This window comes from Echinops telfairi, unplaced genomic scaffold (assembly GCF_000313985.2).
Source record: "Echinops telfairi isolate 266 unplaced genomic scaffold, ASM31398v2 ScPeMD7_23;HRSCAF=83, whole genome shotgun sequence".
NCBI lineage: Eukaryota > Metazoa > Chordata > Mammalia > Afrosoricida > Tenrecidae > Echinops > Echinops telfairi.
This window is the reverse complement of record NW_022103920.1, coordinates 7,285,644-7,307,649: the sequence shown is the minus strand read 5'-3', so window position 1 is coordinate 7,307,649 and position 22,006 is coordinate 7,285,644. Positions and strand designations below refer to the sequence as shown.

The 22,006-nt window shown below is 50.7% G+C and overlaps 1 protein-coding gene across 1 annotated transcript in view; it reads right to left on the bottom strand.

The window, feature by feature from the left end:
• Positions 1-22,006, bottom strand: part of ZC3HAV1 (zinc finger CCCH-type containing, antiviral 1) — a 52,614-nt gene that overhangs the window by 7,203 nt on the left and 23,405 nt on the right. Inside the window, exons 3-9 of the mRNA XM_045288917.1 lie at positions 19,710-20,903; positions 19,191-19,286; positions 16,739-16,862; positions 11,365-11,539; positions 8,886-9,006; positions 7,527-7,629; positions 859-934 (exon numbers count right to left, since the gene is read on the bottom strand). Coding sequence (XP_045144852.1) covers positions 859-934; positions 7,527-7,629; positions 8,886-9,006; positions 11,365-11,539; positions 16,739-16,862; positions 19,191-19,286; positions 19,710-20,903 — 1,889 coding nt within the window. The remainder of the gene's footprint in view (positions 1-858; positions 935-7,526; positions 7,630-8,885; positions 9,007-11,364; positions 11,540-16,738; positions 16,863-19,190; positions 19,287-19,709; positions 20,904-22,006) is intronic.

The following is a 22,006-nucleotide window of genomic DNA, read 5'->3' as shown; positions in this document are numbered from 1 at the left end:
TTTGTTTCATAAAAGGGCTATTTGGTTTGGCAGCAAGACTTTTTGACTCACTCATAGTGACCCGTATATAATAGAAATACTAATTCCATTTATATGAAAAATCCAAATTAGCTAAATCCTTGGAGAACAAAAAATGATTAGTGGTTGCCAGGGATTTGGGGTTAGGGGTAGCTGTTTGGGTGGGAAGCAGGGATGAAGCTTCATGGTTAAATGGGGAAGGGGGTGTCCTGTAAAGTGGATGGAAAACCATTTGGAAGTCGATCGAGACAGCTGAACAACACTGCGAGATGAATCAGCGCCACGGAACTATCAACTTTAAAATGATGTGGGTTTTGCTGTAGGACCGCTCACATCAATGTTTTTTTTTAAAAAAGGAACAGGTTAAAAAACAGAGGGATGCCCCTGCTTATGAAAGTTTGCTTTCTGCCACCTCGCCTTATAAAAGACCCACAAGAGTCCCAGTGTCGCTAACGGGAAGAAATCTGCCAAGGGATTTCCGCTCCGATGGGGAGAAAAATAACGACGGCAAGCCTTTTAAGAGTCCAAGCAGTTTGCTTTGCGCCCTTTTGGGTTATGGGAGGTTCCTTGGCCACGCTCTCCCTTTGCACAGTGGGGGAGACCTGTCTTCCCATCTCCCTCCTGGGATCGGGACATCACCGTGTGGCGCTGAGCTCTGTGGGCTGCCTCGGGGCTGGCTGTCCCTGAAGGAGAGGAGTGATGGCGTTACCAGTGGGACTCCTTCCTGGAAGAGCTTTGGAAGCAACACATTCATAGGAACAAGCCAATGTTTACTCTGGTACCAAAGTTTCTTTCCCCACCTTCCAAGGATTCCCCATGAAAGTGCAACCCGGCCCTTACCGTATATGCACTGGGGCGCTGGGGTCGGTCCTGCTGAGAAGCGTTTGGGGTGGGCAGGGACAGTGCCGGCTGACAGCTACAGGCAAAAAAGAGTGAAGGGTGACATGAATCCCTGCTCATGGGCCCAAGAGACTTCTTGCCTCAACCTCCAGCCTCTCAATGTGGAACAAGATAGGATGTTTCTTTCCATACATTCCTCTGGGCTGACACCCCGACATCTCCTGGTAGAGATGCACTGGTCACTGTGCTTAACACTGCCTCCACTAACCATCTCAGATGCATCTACTGGTCTCTCCCAAGAAAATCAAACACTCAACGAAGCAATTTGTCCAACGGGCTAAACGACCACAGGAACCATAGCTTCCACTAACCTGAAACCAGTAACTAGGAGGTGTTGGACAACCCTACTGACTCCCCTGAAAGTGGCCACAAAAGGTGCTAGACAAAACGGGGGAAAGATGAAGATCATTTCAAAATTATAAATAAGACCAGGCTCACTGGTCTTGCAAAGACTGGCGGAACCGGAGACACCCTTCACACCTGGAACTCAGCCTACCTCCATGCCTCCACTGTCAGCCCCACCACAGCCAGGCCTCTCGAGGGAGCATCACCACCTGTAAAGAACGAGTCCACCCCCCTCCCCACCCTGCTCGGCCGACCTGAGGAAAGGAGGGCAAATGGAAAAGGGGTACCCAGAGAGGAAGAGAAAGAATGCTGTCACCGGAGGGGAGTACGATGTCAGAGAACAAAAGTGCGTACGCAGCGTTGAATGGGAAACTAATTTCCTCAGCAAACATTCACCCAAGCAATAACTTAAATTTAAAAATACACTTGCCAGTCAGGTTTTTATGGGAGGGGTGGCGCTGGAGCGGGCTACGCAGATGCTGGCTTCCCGCGCACAGCACGAGGAGGGCGAGGTTCCTGGACAAGGGGAGGAGCAGATGGAAGACTGTGGGGCAGCACTGACAGCTAGACACCGTGGAGACAGGTGGCGGGCTGATGTCATGAGAGGCCTTCAATGCCACACACCACAATCTTCTCTTGGTAATAGAGGTGTACGAGCCGCCCAGCTCGGCACTAGGAGAACCTGTTTTATATGTGTATCTACCTTCTCATCAGCATTTGGGTAATAGTTTTCAGTAATATTGGGTTTTTTCTATCAAACTCTTGGTGCACATTTTGATTCGTGATGTTGGTTGCATTCCCCACAACGTAACAGCGCTCTCCCCTCGTCCTCCTGGGGTCCCCATTTCCACTCATGGTATGCCAGTTGGCCTTGATGCCCCCTGAAGCGAGGGTCCCGAGCTGCCAGGTACAGCAGCTCATTCCCTCTCGGTGTTTCTTTCAATGTTGACCCATGGCAACTCTACAGGACAGGGTAGAACTGCCCCTGTGAGTCTCTGAGACTGTAACTCTTTACAGGAGTAGAAAGCCCTGTCCCCCCACACCAACCCACTCCTGCTCCCCAGCAGCTGGTGATGTCGAACTGCTGACCTTGCGGTTAGGAGCCCAATGTGATAAGGAATCCCTGACACACTGGATGAAATCTGCCCTCTGGAGAGGAAATCAAGTCCAGTCTGGAGTAGAGACAGACAGGGATTGGGGGGAATTGCTGCCAAGTGAAAACCAAAGGCCTTACCTTTTTTCCTGTTTTTTTCATTGCAACTTTCTGTTGTCTTTTTAAAATGGAATAAGCATTGTAGACATGGCATGGGGTTGGCAATCTTTAATTAAATAAATAAGATGTAGCTTTGTCGCTTTAACTAAATATAGCAGAATTATTTTGAGCACGAAGGAGTGAGACCAGTAAACCCATTGCCAACGCACCAACTCGATGCATGGTGCTCCCTGTGGCAGAGTAGAACCATGTTCCAAGAGGTTGATTGGCTCGTGAACATTTTATTGTGCTTGAGATGGAAGTGAATATGACCACATTACTCTCCCCTTCAGGAGTTCAGAAGCCATGGTGGCATAGTGGAATCCGTGTTGGACTGGTAACTACATAGCCAGCAGTTTGAAACCACCACCCTCCCCTACGGAGAAGACGAGGCTTTCTACTCCTATAGAGAGTTGCAGTCTTTAAAACTCACAGGAGCAATTCTACCCTGCCCTATAGGGTTGCTATCAGTCAGAATTGACTCAGTGGCACCTAGCTTTGGTCTGTTGGTTTTAAGTAGTTCAGTAGTCTTGGTGGTGTTGTGTTGGGCTGTAAACTACAAGGTCAGTAGTTCAAAACCACCAGCAGCCTCTTGGGAGAAAGATGCGACTTTCTACTCCAGTAAAGAGTTACATACAGCCTTGGAAACTCACAGAGTCATTTCTACCCCTGTCCTATAGGGCTGCTATGCGTTGGACCCGATTTGATGACATTGAATTTGGTTTTGGGAATTTTCAGTACGCAACGCTCCCATGACCCTGTTTGTGACCCCTGCAGGGTGCAACCCTTCCACTGTTTCCATTTGTCTGATGCCCCTGCCCTCTGGTGTTTGTTTTTGGACGCACCTTCCTCACAGGTGTTACCGTTCACATTACAGGCGAATCTGCTTTGGTTGCCAGGTGACTTCTGGGTGTGGCTTCAGTTCGGCATTAGAAGTGTGACGGAGGGCAAGTGTCCTTTACGCTCCATCAGACCCGCATGCCTGGGTTGGTTGGTTGGGCTTTGATGAGCGCGTCATGGAACTACCTCGCAAGCCTTACAAGTCAGCAAATGATGAACACAAGAACCTCTGTTTTGACAGAGAAATAGAAAGCACTAGAAAACCCAGGCTGAATGCTGAGCCATGGCCAAGGACCAACAGATGTTCTAAAGAGCCACCCCAGAAAGTCTGGGGAACCCCCGATGAGAGCTGACCGAATGCTGCGGCATTTCCAGAATGCAAAGGGCCTGCGAACCTGCCTGTGTCAACCCGGGTAGAGACCCTGACTTTTCACAGAGCTCGGATCCAAGGAGCCGTCAAGCCCTGCTCTCTCCAGCTCTACCCGGGTGAGCACACTGATGAAGTCAAGCTTACTGGGCCTAGGAGGCTGAAATAATATGTGGCATGTGCTGTTATTAGGGCCTTATACTTGCCCTTACATGCTGGCATTTGGTCGTTTGAATTAACTTTAAGATTGTGAGATTGTTTGATGTGTTTGCAGTGAATAAACCGAGCATTTGAAAATGTCAAAGAGCATTAAGTATTGATCGCACTGTTTGTGACACTTTTTGAGTTCTGTTCTACAATCTTCTCCCATTCTAACCTGGAGGTTCAATTGCATTGTGGGTGAGGGCAGGCGGCAGTGGTGGCTGGGCACATTCTAGTCCCTTGGCCCCGGTGGTGTAGGCTTTGGTGCACATGGTCCACTGGTCCTTGAGACTAATGCTCGATCCCCGGAGTCTGGTTCCTTCCCTCTCCTTTGGTCCAGACGGGAAGAGACCACAGCTGTTATCTTTAGGAGGCTACTCCTATCATTGAAGGTCACAGCAGCCACTCCACAAACTAGGCTGCAGAACATCACCGTTATGCTCGCCCGGGGAATTTAATGTCTGAGTATTCAGTATGAGAGTGCCTGAGCTTTCTTCTGAGGCTCCTTTGGGTGGACTTGACCTCCCAGCCTCTCAGCGGTCAAGTGCTTAACAGCCTTCGCCACCCCAGGACTCAACGAAGCAGCACTGACACTCTCTTTCATTAGCTGACTGCAAATAGCACCTACTTCTTGCCGAGCTGTTTCCCCATGGACATGTGTCGCCAACTGAAACGGTGACTTCCACTGTCACATCCATAGGAGTGTAAGTAGCCGGCCAACACAAACGAGTCTCTCCCACCACTGAACCCTGCACCACCTTCACTTTATTAATTGGAACACTCAAGGAACTGGGAGAATCATAGCTACCTAGGCTGATCAGAGTCTAATTCTTGGGAATACAAATGAAGGGCTTCAGAGCAAATGAGGCCATGGGAGGAGGTGAGGCTCGAGGGAAATGCAGATTGGATTTCTGAGGTTGAAGGTTAGGCAGGGACCAAGCAACAGTACTACCTGATGTACACCTAACAGAAAAAAAGGAACACAGCACAGCACAAACAGACACACATACACACACCCATGTTCACCCCCCATTATTCACTGTAGCAAGAAGCTAGGAACCACCCAAGTGGCCATGGGGGGAGAAGAGATGAATAAAGTTAGGTGTCATACAGACCTCTGTGGAATGCCACTCAAGGATACTAAAGGATAATGGTGGGGCTGTGAGAACACCTCATGACGTGGATGGATGAACCTGGAGGACATTACAGCAGGGAAGTGAGTCCATCACAACAGGACAAGCATCGTACGGGACCACTGTTATTCACACACACACACACACACACACACACACACAGAAGGTCTTTAGCCCAAGAGGAACAGAGCTCGATGGTTACCAGGGCTGGGAGTTGGGGAGCAATAGGCGAGAAAGAGGAGAATACCCTCCCAGAGGGAGGAGGGAGATGGCGGTGGGGGGGAGGGCAGGGGGGGTTGAGAGTTATAAGGGAAGCCATCTCAAAGACTGATAAGTTGCTCATATTGTTGAAGGCAAAAATGATGACCTAAATAGAAAAATCAGCACCCTGACTCCTAATAAAACGTCTTTTGGGAAAAATAGTCATGCAAACCCCAAGGTGACCTAACAAAACCCTCTAACTTGAAACCCTAGATGCTCTCAAAAGCCACCTCTTGGCCAAATGACAGGGTGCAACATAAACAAAGCACCCTTAATAACAGTGCTCCTTGGGACAGTCAACAGTAAGAGCTCAACGGGCGCATTTACCCAAAGCCAAGATGAAGGGGGGCGGGGGCGGGGCGGGGGGCGAGGAAACAAACAAAGGAAAAGCCAGAGGAAGGCAGAGAGCCCACTGACACATGGGCAACCACTGTCAGAACAATCTGCAAGAGGTTGCTTGGCTGAAGACAGATCGGCCATGCCGACTTTCCCCTAAAGTACAATGAAATACTCAAAACTGAACCACAGCCAAGCATTAGCTAGAGGCCAGAACCCACTGGATCTGTAGGGTTCACAGTAAGCAAATCTGTTGCCTCTAAAGCAAAGGTAGCCCCTTGAGGACGACTGTGCCCCCGACACAGGCCCCAGGGTTTTGCATCGCCGAATATGCATAGGAAAGGTGGACGATGAGCCAGGAAGACCAGAGACACACTGAAGCATCTGACCAACGGTTTGTGGGAAGAAGATGGAATGAAATGGGCCATGGACTGCCAGGCGAATAGACAAATCTATCTGGGATTGCTAGAATAGAATGCTGGTTAGATTGGAAGATGGCGAGACTGGCATCCCACATACTCTCAATGTATTATCAGAAGGAGCTAGCACCTAGAAAGGGACATCATGCTTGGTAAAGCAGAGGGGTCAGCGGTCCAGAGGTAGCCATTCAACGGGAGGGAGACACAGTGGCGGCAGCCGTGGGTTCAAGCACAAGGTAGCAGTGACTGTGTGGACGGTGCAGGGGTGGGCACCGCGTCATTCTGTTGTACCTACGGTCACTGTGAGAGTTAGAACGGCAAACAACTAGGCTGGGCATAGAGTCTGTTAATAGCGGGGCTAGAACGGCAAACAACTAGGCTGGGCATAGAGTCTGTTAATAGCGGGGCTAGAACGGCAAACAACTAGGCTGGGCATAGAGTCTGTTAATAGCGGGGCTAGAACGGCAAACAACTAGGCTGGGCATAGAGTCTGTTAATAGCGGGGCTGGGGCGTGATCATAAGAGCAGCTGCAAACACACGTGGAGCACTCGAGTGCACGTCCCACTGCCCCATCCCGTCTCGCGGGTGCCCACCGCAGTTGCTGTGTCCAAACCCACTCCACTACTGCAGGCTTGCGTGTAGTTGTGATGCTGAACTGGTTTCACACCAGGATTAGGAAGAAAGGCCTGGTAACCAACTTACTAACATCAGCCGGTGAAGCCCTGTGAACTCCCATGTTGGGCTCGGCAAGCGGGCATGGGGGTGGCACCGGACGGGGCAGTGTGTCATTTCACTGTACATGGGGTCACCATAAGGGGGGGCTGGGAGATCCAACGACTGCAACAAGGGGCAGAGCACACGGTCACCTCAGGTGGCGTGGCTCCTACGGCAGAAGCTAAAGCACCCCCATTCCCATGACACCCCGCCCCCCAATCAAGCTCAGTTCTTACTCTTGGGTTCTTGTAGGAGGTCATTTCTCTTCAGCGTCCACTCTGTCTCAAGGACACACGTTGAATTTTTACAACCAAGGATGCCTCCTTAGGACACCTTGCTTGCGCATAATCACATTTCACTCAGAAATCGAAAAATCCAACTCAAACATGTTGATGCACAAGGTAGCATTTACTGACGGTTTCATAAGCCCAGCGAGGGGAGGCCTCTATGAACCACCAGCCCCACAGCAAAACACCCTATGCAAGCACCCTATAGCCAGCTCTACCTTTTCAGAGCCCACGCCCAAACCCAAGCCCAGCACCAGCCTCTTCCTTTCTCTCTCCAGCACGCGCCTTGTCCCCCTGCCACATGCCCCGCCCTCTCTAAACCCACCCATCGAAACGGAGGCACTGAGAACCCCAGCCAGGAACAAAAGCCAGCCAGGGGCACACAAGGGATCCTCAGCCCCAGCACAAGGCGCGTGACAATGGGCATCTCGAGCGTCAGTCAGGACACTTACTTTCGTCTTATTTTGAGCAACTCCAGGTCAGAGGAAGATAGAAATTTGGGCCTTCGCAGGACATGCTTCTGAGTCCTGGAAAGTACGTTTGTCTGAATCATCGCTGTAGACAGGAAGAAAAGGCAAATACACCAGAGTCACGAGTTCATCGCAGTAAACAACGCCTCGTTCTAAGGGTCGGCGGAAGCTTCTGCGGAGCTAGACGAGAAGCTGCAGGTTGCTCAAAGGCATGGACCTCAAGGCTAAATACGGGGGAGCCTCAGCGAGGTCGGGGACAAAGGGCATGGAGAGGTCATGGGATTTCCCCACAAACCTTCTGAAGTGCCTTGGTAGGTGAGACAAGGCTGTACCTGTTTTTTAGAGAGAAGAATAAGACTTCATTCACGAGCTTCATGCCTGGTGAGTTCTTTCCTTAGGAACTGTCCTCAGAGTGAAAAACTGGCAGCGTAACATGTATTGCCGGGTAGCATTCTAAAATTATTGGGGGATGTTTTGTTTTTGTTTTTTAAGCTATGTTACTTAAATCCCTCTCAGATCTTGAGTTTTACAAAAAAGGACCTTTGCTGACAAGTTGACGTGACTCCCGGTGACTCGTGTGTGGAGAGTAGGATTTTGCCCATGGAATTTTCCATGGCTGGCTTTTTGGAAGGAGACCACCAGGCTCCTCTTCTGAGGGACCCACGGGGTGGCTCAAAGCTCCAACTTTCTGATCAATGGCCGAGTGCATTAATTTTAGATGCCACCTCAAAACGGCAAGGATGCAAGACAATCCTCGTCTACACTCCTATCAAGGGTCTGCAGGGTGTCCTGGGAGGATGTGCACCTGACCACCTATAGGGAGGGCCAGGGGTGGGGTGGGGGGTGGGGGGGGTGGAGACCAGGGAGAAGGTCAGTGGACTAGATGCTGACTAGACTCCCTGGGCCTGTCCCGATGGCTCAGATGAACCAGGTAGGAGGCAGGGGTGCTAATCAAGAGATGGAAGAAACCAAAAGACGGGGCCAAAGGAGAAGAGCCAAGTTCCTGTAACTCTGAAGGTTGCCCAATGGCCTGAGGTCCCTGTGGTGGGTGGCCAGCAGCTCCTGAAAATTCTGCCTCCACTTTGGGACAGAACACAGGGCCCACCCCACAGAGGAAAAGCCCGAGGGACAGGGAGGCCGGGCAACGCTCCCATAGGGAAAAGCAGGTGTCCAGCAGGCACTGGCATCTACCGGGTTGTGTGCCTTGCTACAAGGTTGGAGGAGGTGGTGGCAACGCATCCTGACCTGGGCCCCTGTGTGCCTGCTAATGCTCCCTCCTCACTTCTATCCCCTCACCAGACCCAAACAACAACCCCCTCACCACCAGACACACACACTCACCTTGGAAACTCAGTTCATATGCCTCAAAGCCCGCCTTAAAGGGCACAATTCCCTTTGGGTACGCAAGAAACATGTCCTCGATGTACGAAGAGCTGATGTTCGAAATTCCCTGGTTACTCGACTAATAAAAAAAACAATAATATTTATTATTATTTAATAAAAAGTTGTCAGAGCAGGCTTTTCAGAAATCCAGTCTTTTGGACATCATCTTAAAAAGTTTCGGCACAACGACATTTTCATTCAGGCATGGAATCTGAACAAGAGGCTGTCCTGTCCACCAAACCAGACATTCAGCACTAAACCAGACTAAGAGCCCATGCCGGGCCAGTTGGTGCCCAGAGATGGGGCAGTCTGCAGGGCCAGAGCTGACTTGGGGCTCAATGCTGTTGGGAAAATAAGGCTCGTTGTGGTACTTCTGTCACTCTCCACACGGGGCAGAGTGACCTGCATGTCCCTCTGGGATGGGCGTCTACACTGGCCACAGAGCAGAACCCAGTGCTCTGCTCTTGCACAGAATGCTCCGAATGAGGGCCCAGCCCGGCTCGCCAGATTTTACCAACCCCCCAAACTCACTGCCATCGAGTCAATGCCAACTCAGTGACCCTATAGGACAAGGTGGAACCGCTCCGGCGGATCTCCAAGACTGTTGTAACTCTACAGGAGTAGAAAATCTCACCTTTCTCTCGTAGTGTGGCTGGTGGATTTGAACTCCTGACCTTGCGGTTAGAAGCCCAACACTTAAACCACTACACTACCAGGGCTCCTTAATGACCACAGGAATGATTACTTTGTAACTTCTTCATCCACAAAACACTTTGACTGAAAGTCTCCTTGGCTTGATAGGAGGAGCCGTCGTTCTCAGCGCCCCAGGAGTATCCCCAGCTGCAGCCCACAGAGGAAGGAAGTGTGCTGAGAGACAGGCAGGGCTTTGAGCCCCATGGCCACTGTCGCAGGGCAGCTCTGCCAGCCTCAACAATGATGCCCCGGGAATGGCTGTCTCTGCAGCTACCACAGGCTGCAGACCATGGGCTTAATGGATCGGCAGGACTGTGGGGAGGATCATCATCCACCTACAGGAAAGCCCTTCTTTTCCTAAGAGACCGGGCGGTTTGACCAGAGAGGCACAGTGAGTTCGGAACCAGGTGGGCTCTCTCTGCATTGGCAGCTCAGCAGGTCAGAGTCAGAATGGCCCTGCATGGGCCGGGCTCTCTGTGGAAAGTGGAGCTCTGGGGAGAAGGCGGGTCTGTGTGGAAGGTGGGCCCTATGTGGAAGGAAGGCAGGGCTGTGTGGAAGGGAGGTCTCTGGGTTGCTTTTAACTATTTTGGGCTTCATCTACCCCTCCCTCTACTCCCTGCTTCATTTTAATATCCTTTTATTTCTTTCTCTTCACTCTAGTTTCATCACATTTTTAAGATGCCTTTGTCTCTTTTTCTATCAACCGGGGATTAAAAACAAACAACATATCAATTGCTGATAAGTTGGCCCGGACTGCGGGCAGCTGCAGAGTATCAGAGTGGACCTGATCCTCAGGCTTTCAGGGGCTGAATTGTCGAAAACAGCCGGGCCTTCTGCTGAGGCAGCGGTTCTCCACCTTCCTCATGCCACCACCCTTTCATGCAGTTCCTTGTGTGGTGGTGAACCCCCAACCCTACAATTATATTCGTTGCTACTTCATCACTTTCATTTTGCAACTTAGATAACTCAGGCGACCTCTGTGAAAAGGTCGTTCGACCCCCAAAGGGGTTGAGACCCACAGGTTGAAAACCGCTAGTCTAAGGCATCTCCAGATGGTCTCGTAACTTCACCATCTCAGTGGGCAGCCACGGGTGTTAATCGTGTGTACCCACCCAACAGCCACCACAATGGACTCCGGCACACCGACCGTCATGATGCGGGCAACATGGTAGCCTGACTGACTTAATGTCACCATGAGACAGAGGCAGCCCAAGGACCACGAGCGGTAACCCCATGAAGGGAAGAAGGGCACAGAGCCACCACTACTCAACCGACTCCTACCTCTGCTTGCCATGGGCCCTCCCTGGAACCCCTGGCATCAGGGGTAGCGAGAAGGGGCAGGAGACTGGCTCATGCATCTGAGTGTATAAGAGGAAGTCAGAGAGTGCATGGAAACGGGAAATGAGAAGATAACGGGCTTTTCCCATGAACTTTTCCAAGCTCCCTCCTCTGGGCTTCATGGGGGGTGGGGTGAGAGAGCGAGCGAGCATGTGTGCTTGTCTGTGCGTGGTTCCGGGTAGGAAGTGGCAGATCCCATCAGTTGCCCACTCAAGTGTGCTCACGTTTTTCCCTATGGCCTTGGTTGCAATCGATCCCTTCAACAGTGTTCTTCTCACACCCTCCTGTGATTTTGCCGCTTCCATTCGCCCTTCCCCCTCCCCTCGGGCCAGTCCTGCCTGGTTGAGGCAGCTCCTTGAGCAGGCCGGGTTAGACAAGCTCCCCTAGCGGGGGCAGCAGGGCTCACCTTTTCTCCATATTTAACCCAAATGTCAGATCTGCTTCTCCAGTACCAAACCCACTGGGTGGCAAAGACCAGCGAGGTCAACTTGGTGCCGGACGATGGGGTGGAGAGGCGTCGAAGGAGTTTGGAATTACACGTCATCGTCTGGAAATCGATGTGATAATCCATAACAGAAAAGCTGAGAGAGAAACAGGCACAGTTACCAAAATGCCCCGCTGCCTTTCTGGTCTCCAAGATCCGAGCTCTCCACTCTAGGGCGCCAAGTTAAAACCGGAGCTGCCGGAGCCTTCCTAACATTTCCCACAGTTCCAGAGGGTAGTCAAGAAAGAGAAGGGGAAATGTAGTGAGGTCATGTGCCCAACCACATAGTCAGTGACATCAGAAAGTGTCTGGATCCGTAAAACTTCACCCAGTAACATTAAGTCAGATGCGACTCATTGGGAGCCAACAGGACAGGGTGGACCAGCCGCCGTGGGTTTCCATGGCTACAAGGCTTTCCGTGAATAGAAAGCCTTGTCTTAGGCTGGGGCAAACCAATGGGCGCCCCAAAAGAGTGGAAGGGGAAGCTTTCCAGAAATCCAAACCAAGACCAGAAGAGGGGACCACCTACATTGTGTAGGAGCTGCTGATAGTTCTGTTGGTGCGTGTGTGGGGTGATTGGGGGGAATGAGAACTCACCACACAGCCAGCGGGAAGGGATGCTAAACAATGAGTGGAGGGAACCTAGGGGGACAATGGGCCAGATTTTATACACCTGGGTAGACACTACAAATTCATTTCTACCCAACCTTCAGCGAACCACACTGTGGACTAAGCACCAGGATGATCAACACAGGGGCTACCCCAGAAGGACTTAACATAGAGGCCACGCTAATGAAAAGGACCCCGCCTTGAAGCTGCCTGCACCCTTGGACTGAGGACTGGGGTGCTTGGATGGGAGAGGAAGCAGAGAGTGGCCACCCCAGGATTGTGGAAGTGGCGGTTGTTGGACCTTGGGGGTAACCCCTGGCTCAGTAGGTGTCCGGTGGAAGGGGACCAAGGATCCCCATATAGTGCCTCAAAGCCCACCCTTCAGTGACACAACAGGTTGGTCTGGGATCTACACTTGGAGGTGTTGGCTTGGGTCAACCCAAGACCCCCCGCTAGGGTCAACCCCCATACTGAGGGCCAACAGAGCCCCATCAATGAGAGATCGAACTGTGCAGGACAAAAACCCATGAGCTGGGACACAAGGGGGAGCTGTGCTAGCACAGACTCCTCACGCCGACAGGGTCTGGAGAGCAGGGTCATTGAGAAGGTGGATAGTGAAAATAGTGCAACTGACTTATACCCCAGGGGTGATGGACAGTGCCGTACTGCTTTGTGTAGGCTTTTCTGCTTTCCTGGCTGTAGCTTGCTTTTATTGTTTGTTTGTTCTTTTTCCTTTCCGGATGTGTCTGTTCGGTTTGTTTGGCTGCTATTGATGCAGTCGATCTTACAAGGTTGTGATTTTGTCTTAGTAAGACCGCCAAAGTAAACCTGAGACGTGCAAACCCCACAGACAAGCAGATGGAGTCTGGGCCCCTACTTAACTCTAGCCTCAATCCAAGAACATGAACTCTGATCACATGGCCCTGCTTGATACCTTCATGAAATGATCACTGAAGATAAGGTGCTACAGCACAGTGTGGTGAAGAAACTAGACAGTACCCGGCTGAGTTAGTTAGCTTATTGTGCCAACCTGGCCAATAAACACATGTGGGGTTAATTGAAGGGCGGAGGGCTAAATGGCTCAGTGAGCCTCGCCTTTCTAGTTCTTGGGTCTCTTGCTTTCTGATGGTCGGACCAGGGTGCAGCTGCCGTAGCAAGTTCCCTGCTTCAACTGGCAAAGCTCACTTTCTGCAAGACATCCCTGAGGAGAAGCCGCATGGACCTACCCCAACGCAGCCCTGGGTGCTGGAGCAGCCGTGTGAAGACCCCTGCCAGTGCTGAGATGTTTACACATTCAATGACTCATTCAATGTCCCTGCACTCGGCATCTTTGCTTCTGTTTTGTGAGATGGAGGAGGACTTTGTGGATTGGTGTCTGACATATGGGTTAATGGTGGACTTGTGGGTTTGGGCAGCACTGGGTTGGGATATTTTCTTTGATGTGCATTTAACTTTTATATAAAACTCTCTCTTATACATGAGTATTTGTGGATTTGTTTCTTCAAAGTACCCAGACTAACACACCGGCTATGGATCAAAATAGTGTCTGGGGTCTAAAAGGCTTGTAACTCAAACAAGCAGCCATCTAAGCCAGGAGTCAACTAAGTCCACACAGAAGAAGCACACCAGCTTGTATGATCCAAAGATGACAGTTACAAAATTCAAATATGGCAAAAGGAAAAGCTTCAGTGTATAAATTGAGAACACCCAATTTGTGGAGGGCAGTGGGAGCCAAAAACCCTTCTGCAGAGGATCTAGTCAGACTGAGCTGCTGGCGGCTGCTTTGGCCAAAGGCATTGCTATCAGGGAGAGATCACTGTTATCTTGAATAAGCTAAATGTAACTGGACACCTCACTACAGCCCGAGCTGAATTGGTCCAAGGTGCAAGTATCTCTTACTCGTTCCATGACAGATATTTCGTCCCTGGCTTTTTGAATGTTGACAGGGGACGGGGATGGGGTGGGGGGTGTCTTTCTTTCTTACTCATTACTTATATGTTGGTCTTTATATAACTATTATTTTACTCCCTTATTTCAATTTTGGTTTTTATTGTTTCTGTTGGGCTTCCCAGCTTGTGAAGCACCCGGGGAGTGGCTGCCCAGTGAGAATAACGAATGTAACAGTTGATAAGGGGACGCAGGGGTGGGGAGTGGGTGATACGGAGGGAAAGGGCGTTTGCGGAATCAAAATTGAAGGGGAGGGGGCACTAGAACTGACTGACTGCACAACTCATTTTAAAGGCGATTTAACCGTGGGAGGAGGGTGTTCTAAAATTGATACGGTAATGATTGCGCAATTCTCCTTGATATGATTGAACCGTATGATACGCACATTATGTGCCAATAAAACTGTTACAAAACGAACAAAAAGAGAACGCCTTGTCTTCTCCCAGGGAGCATTTGGTGGTTTCAAACCGTTGACATTGTGGTTAGCAGCTCAACACATACCACTACACCAACACTCACTGCCCTGGGCTCCATTCTGACTCACAGCAGCCCTTTAGGACAGGGTGGACCTGCCCTGTGACTGCTCACAAGAATACAAACCCCGCCTTTCTCTGGGGTTCTCACCAGGGTTCCTGGTGGCGTACTGGCTGTGCATTGGGCTGTGACCCACAAGATGACAGTTCAAAACCACCAGCTAGCAGCCCACCGTGTAGCCACCATGCCACCAGGGCTCCTAGAGAGTTGTATCTGTGCAAACGAGCTTTTTAAATAGATAAAGCCAGGTCACTTTTCTCAATCAAGATTTCTTTTGTGTTGGAAAACATAGGTAATTTTCAAAAATAAATGATATTCATGTTCACTGGTATTAGACTCTGTTTGCCCCCTCAGTTTTCAATTTTAATGCAGTAAGCATTGAGAACTATAATCTATATAAATAAAGGCTCTCTGAGACCCTTCATGCATTGAAGCGAGTAAGCAGGCCAAAAGTACTCACTGACGTCCCGTCCATTCTGACCCCTAACACCCATCAGGGCAGATGAACACTCCCACAGAGAAACTGTCGTTGTCATCGAAACAGTCTGCCTATCTAGCTTCCTCCGAGTGGCTGGCTGGTGGGCTTGAACCACTAACCTGCAATTAGCAGCCAAGTGCTTTAACCAGTGTTCCTAGATAAGTAACCTCCTACAATGACAACCTTGTTCTAGATGTACCTGGGGGGCGGGTGGGTGGGTGGGAATACATCCAGAAAGCAGGCTGGCAGAAAGGCCTGGCAATCAACTTTCGAAAGATCACTGCCATCGGAAACCCTAAGGAGTCCAGGGGCGCCCTGGCACACATGGGGTTGCCCACAGGGTCGCCCTAGGCCACGATGGACTTTGACAGCAACTCACCTGTGTTGGATTTCATCGGGTGGTGCACAAGGTTACATGCTAACCCCCCCAGCACCCCAAAATCAGGTTTTAAAATAAGATGATAGCTGATGTCGTCCTCTAGGGGTAAAGTGCAGCAATACAGCTTTCACCAAAAACTCACTGAATTCATTCACGATAAAAATTACATAATAGAAAGATACATCTCATGTGCCTGTGAATGACTGGCAGTTACAGCCCCACGTGGCACCCCACTTCAGCTGCAGCAAAAGCAGAACTGTAAAGCATTCTCTAAGATCGAGGAGACAGCTGGGAGAAAACAACAAACCTGGAGTCAATCCCAACTCACGGTGACCAGATAAGACAGGCTAGACGTGCCCTTGCGGGTTTCCGACTGTACATCTTGACGGGGAGAGAAAGCCCTGCCTTTCTCCAGTGGGGCAGCTGGTGGGCTCAAACTGCAGACCTTGAGGTTAGCAGTGCAATCCCCTACACCAGCGGTTCTCAACCTGTGGGCCGTGATCCCTTTGGGGGTCGAACAACCCTTTCACAGGGGTCGCCCAATATTCATCACAGTAGGCAAACGACAGTGATGAAGGAGCAACGAAAATCATTTTATGGTTGGGGGGGTCACCACCCCATGAGGAACTGTATGAAAGGGTCACAGCATGAGGAAGGTTGAGAACCCCAGCCCTACGCCTCCAGGGCTCCTAGCTAAAGGAAATGCTATAGAACATCACGCAGCAGGAGCCGTGGTGGCTCAGTGCTTAAGCACTCAAGCTGCTCACTAAAAGTCCAGCAGTTCAAACCCACATACTGTTCCAGAGAAGAGAGCTGAGGCAGTCTTCGTGTGGAGACAGCAGCCGTGGAGACCCTTCCAGGGTGGTTCTGTTCTGTCCTGCAAGGGTCCTATGGGTTAGTTAGAATAGATCCAGTGACGAGGGGGTTGTTTGCATTTTTAAAATCCCATGCAGAATTCTGCCCTAGACTATGTTCACATTAGGGAACTAGGCCAAAGGTCATCTTTTCCAAAACCATGTCATTATTTTACGAGTTTGTGGGAATAGGAGAGGGTCTCTTCATGGTGTGTTCCTGTGGGGCTTGTGGGAAAATATCCACTAAGCACACAGCTGAGTCACAGTCTTTCAGTAGAGTTAGCAAATATTCCCAGAACCCCCGTGCATCAGCCCAGCTCTGGGCTTCTTCAAACCCAACCTCCTTCGGCAGCTCCCTGGAGCACGACCATGTTTGTCTCAGCACACCTCTCCCACATGAACGGGATCCTCTGCGCTCTCCGCTCCCCAATCTCCTGGAGCTGAGCACAAAGCTCTGCTGGGGACCCACCAACCAGAGCACAGTCCCCCACTTACTTGAAGATGTTTGGGTTACAGTATGCCTTCTCGATCTTCATGTGTGGAAGGTCAATCCAGGTGTTCTCCACCTCCAGCATCTGCCACTTAAAGGGCAGGTAGAAATGCACTTTGCTGCAATTCACTACAGAGAGAGAGGAGGTCTGAGGACCTGTCACGGGTTGAATGGTGTCCCTCCCCAAATTACAGGCTGGCAGAAGAAGCAAGCAACTTCTGGCTTGGAAGAAGAACATCCCAAATAGCACTTAGCAGCAAAGCCAGCAAGAGTTTACCTCATTTACTTAGGAAGGACCGGTCCCTGGAGAGAGAGACATGCTTGGTAAAGCAGAGGATCGGCAAAGAAGAGGAAGGGCCTCCGGGGACGGACTGACACTGTGGATGCAACATAAGCATGCAAGAAGCCAGAAGATTCCTTCTCAGTGAGGACGCTGGCAATGGGAGCAGAAAGTCTGTAAGGTGGATCAGTGCCTCTGTACAGGGGCTCAAAGGTTCCTGCTGTAACAGAGCCTCTTTGACAAGGCGGTGTCCCCCTCACCCTCAGAACCAGCCCCGGGAGCGAGGTTAGAACCCAGGTCTTTCCATGACAACACCTGCCTGTTACTTGGCTTCTGGGGTATCTTTTTTTGTTTTTGGCAGGAGATGAGTAGTTGGGGGTGGGTGGGGAGATGTGGGGAGGAAGTGTCTCCCCGCACCCCCTTTCAAGCTCACAGATGCTTCCAGCATTAAAAACACGAGCTGGAGATGAGAATTTATATCCAGATGTTCATCACAGCATCATATATAGGAGCTAACAAACAAGCAAATGAAACACCTTTAAAAACATCCCATTTAACAATACTGGGAAAAGGTGTGGTAGTTAGATAATCTGGTGCCAACTTGCAAAGGGGTGGAGTCTAGCTTGTCAATCAGGTCGCAGCCTGATGGCCACATTCGGAGGCACCACGAAAATAAATAGCTCGCTGGAGGCCAAATACACACACTCTCTGCTTCATCTTCCTGCTGACAAGCCACGTGGAGCGACACGAATGAAGCCAGAGCCCTGGAGCTGGAGGGGCCATGTGGAGACCCCTGCCAGCACTGAGATGCTTCCACTCCCACTGGATCCACGAGACTTTCCACCCACTGACCTGTGATCATTCTGTCCTCAGCGGCATTGTATGTGTTGTGTGAGTCTAAAGAAGGATTTATGGACTAGTATTGGACATATGGGCTAATATCAGACTGATGGACTTGATCTGGTCTGGGCTGAGATGTTTTTCTCAATCTACAATTGCTCTTTGATATAAAGCTCTCTCTTACACACACATATATATATGTGTGTGTCTCTGGATTTGTTTCTCTTGTCTACCTGGACTAACACAAACGGCAGATGAAGAGTAGCCTGTCAGCAGGGAGGGAGCACTAGAACTGACTGTGATTGCACAACTCATCTTAAAGGCGATATAACCATTTGTGGGGTGGGAGGGAATTTCTAAAATTGACACGGTAATGCTTACATACATCTCCTTGATATGATTGAACTATTGAATTGTATGATATGTAAACAGAGGAATGGCCTATCTATATGATAAAAAACAGAATGGCCTTACCCATTAAAAGGTTGCCAAAAGAATATTAGACTGTTAAATGAAACAAAGTATTCAGAATATAATCAAAAGCTGGGATACAACACTGTTGATACAGTTGTTTCCCAATTTTCAAATTCAAAACAAGAAAAACATGGTGGAGGAAAGAGACTAAAATGTGACAAGACTGAGTCTGAATGGTCAGGTTTTTGCTCTTTTTTTCTTTTTAAAAATAAGGATTAGAAACAAAAATAATAAAATAAAATAAGGATTAAAACCAAAGTCCCGTACTGGCATCCCAAAGGAAACGGATTTTGGGGGTTCCCAAAGGGAAGTAGGGTGAGGGTGGGGAGAGGAAGCCAGCCTAGGAGGAGGACAGGTGTGGACTTGGGGGAAAAGAAAGATGGAGGGCCATAAGAAGGAGAAGAGAAATTGCGGTGGGTGGAGGTGGGGTTGGAAAAGAATATGGGATGGGGGGAGGGGTGTCTGAGAGGGGCTTGGACTGTTGACTGCAGAATTGATGGTCTAATTCACAATAAAGAAACAAAAATTATATATATGCTTGCCAAGACCTGTTGGTTTAGTTTTATGAGTTTGTTGGTTCTTGGTTGAGTGAAATGCATCCCCTGCGACAATACTGTGCCGTGATGAGCACGGTGGCTGCGTAACTCAGAATCAACACCTGAGTCAGCTCGCTTTGTGCGCCTCCAGACTGCGCATCTGCACACTGGCTGACGGGCAGCACCTGCCTCCAGGTTGCGGTGAAGCTCAAAGAGGATGCGGGTGAGGTTCACAGTGTCACCTTGGCGAGGCTGAGCGCTCAGCAGAGGTTGGCGACGTCACCATGCGTACTGTCTCGGTATACGGAAAGTACGTAGGATACTCACCCTCTTGACAACATTCCTGCAGGTAGTCAAGACAAATTTCTTTTGAGCCGCCATCCCTCTTGGAAGATGAGAGACTGGTCACGCTGGAGTTGGGATCTGAAAAGGGAAAAAGAGGGCTTCTCCGTATGTTGACATCTGTGTTTGTAACCCCAACGCCAGACGCCGGACCACACCATGAGGTGGAATCGCTGAAGCTGGGGGGTGTCCAAGGGCATGACTGTGCCATGCGTTGCTCACGAGTGTCTAGATGGCTTCTTGTGAAAGGAAGCAGGTGAGCATTACACTCATTCTTAAACCATTGTCACGCAATTGCTTTTTTCCATTAAGGTGGAAGCTTAATCTGTTGCTTCTCCTGGGTGGTCTTCCCTGAACTTCATGGGTACCCTCTCAACGGTGCCACCCCTTCGCCAAAGCCCATACTCAGAGCCCTTGTAAGCACTCAAGAAGCAGCCTGCAGCTGCTCCTCCCAGTGGAGTGTGTAAGACATTGTGACCCCACCTTCCTCCGACAAAGACTTACACGGAGCCAGGTCATGGGTCCGGCTACTCTTCAGCCTGCTGGCCGTGGTCATTGGGGTGTGGGCTGTGCTGTGACCGCTGACCCCGATGGCGGCAGCCCTGCTGCTGGAGGAGCTTGATGCCGTTGCTGGGTTGCTCTTCAGCCTGCTGGCTGTGGTCGTTGGGGTGTGGGCTGTGCTGTGAGCACTGACCCCGACGGCAGCAGCCCTGCTGCTGGAGGAGCTTGATGCCGTTGGTGGGCTGGTAGCCTGAGCAGAGACTGTCACCTTCCCAGGCGTGGGAAGGTCCTGGCTGAGCAGGTTTTGAATACCGTAGGGCAACGCATCTTGATCCCCTCTTGAGCTCAAACTAGGACCTCCCATCTTCTCTCTCTGCTCTGTCTCTCTCTCCACTTTCAGGGGCTCATTCCCTAGGTTGGGGGCATACTTATTAGACCAATAGGTCTTTGAGGCAATATACTCATTCTTAGACACCACGGCCGCCCCGTCCTCAGGAATCTTGCCAGTGCCAAGCGGAGCCCTGGGAATGGGTCTAGGGTCCTGGTCCTTAGACAGCGATTCTTCTTGTTCTCTGCTGGCAGTGGCCTTGTAACTTGGGGGTCCTGTGGGAGAGAGATCTGTGGTCACTCTGTCCACTCTGTTAAGAAAGGGGACCTGGTTTCCATTCCCAGCCTTGATGTCTGAGGAGAGCATGCTCAAGCTTTTCTGGGGTAAGGGGACAGGTGGATTCGGAGGAAATGCTCCCCCTCCCCAGATGCCCAGGCTGTCCACCCCAGACGTGCACTCCTTCCAGATGGAAGCTGGCGTTGAACCCGGCACAAGATGAGTGCTGCCTGAACGCCCATAAAAGAGACCCTCTCTACTGTCGTTCTCGGAAAGCGTGAAGTTTGCTCCCTTCTGGCTTGCAGGACCGGTGGCCTTGGTTGAGACCAGGGGAGGCGGAGAGCTATGCCGGCTGCCAAGATGCAAGAGTTTGTGGGTGAGAGCCTCCATCGCCCCATCACTGTCATAGTCATGGTCGTCATCATCGTCGTCGTCCAGGGAGGACCTGCGGCTGACTTTCTCGTGATCGGCTGCGCAGGAATTCAGGGAAGAGTCTCGAGCAGGTGGGAGAAATTCCTGACTATCTTTCAAGGTTCTGTCTCGACTCTTGCTTCGACCTCTGTATGGCACGTCTCGCCGATGCGGCGGAGGAGCTAGGAGGAGAAGAGCAGACAGAGTCATGAAAGTTAAGGGTTCCTGTGAGTGGATCTCACGTGCTGGGCTGTCGTGGACAAACCCTGAGTGGGCGGGTCTAACACACAGGAACAAACGCCTTCTCTCACAGTTGAGGCAGCCAGACATCGGCATTCAGGACACTAGCTCTAGGGAAGGGTTTTCCCTCTGGGGGGGAAGGTTCTGGTCTCCTTTCGACACCTGTGAGCCCAATGTTCTTTGGAGACCTCCTTGTGCCTTCGCGACAACCTTCCCGAGTCTAGGAGGTTCTCGGCACATGAGACCCAGGGGCAAAGGACTTGCTTCTATCCCAGCCCTTCTTTCTTGGTGGTAATGTGTTCCCTGTTCTCTGCTCGTTTCTTTCCCCTTCTCACTCTTGGAAAAGGTGATGCAGGTCACCCGCCAGAGAAATTCCCTCCATCAGGTCAGGACTACAACCTGGGTAAGAAGGACGCGTCTCACCCCAAGCCCTTTACAAATGACTGACTGCCAGCGTGGATCATGACATGACTGCCAACATGGATCGTCGCGTGCCTGCCAACCCACCGAGGATCATGTCCAACCAAGTTAGCACGTACTTGTGGTGATGGTAAGATTCGACCCGTGGCACTAGTCAAGTTTTACCTGGGCTCTGGGCTGCTTGTTCTAAAACCTCACCCAAGAGAAATGGACATTGGTGCTTGAGATAGTTAAAGTTTATTGTGCCAACCTGGCAGATAAACACATGTGGGGTTAATTGAAAGACGGAGAGATAAACGGCTCAGTGAGCCTCGCCTTTCTAGTTCTCAGGTCTCTTGCTTTGTGATGGTTGGACCCGAGTGCAGCTGCCTTAGCCAGTTCCCTGCTTCAGCTGGCATGGCTCACTTCCTATAAGACATCCCCGAGGAGAAGCCACATGGATTTCCCCCGATGCAGCTGCAGCCCTGGGTGCTGGAGCAGCCATGTGGAGACCCCTGCCAGCACTGAGATGCTTACACGTTCACTGATTCGGCTTTCCTCCTGCAGTCGGCATCATAGTGTGTGTTTTGTGAGATGGAGGAGGACTTTGTGGATTGGTGTCGGACATATGGGTTAATGTTGGACT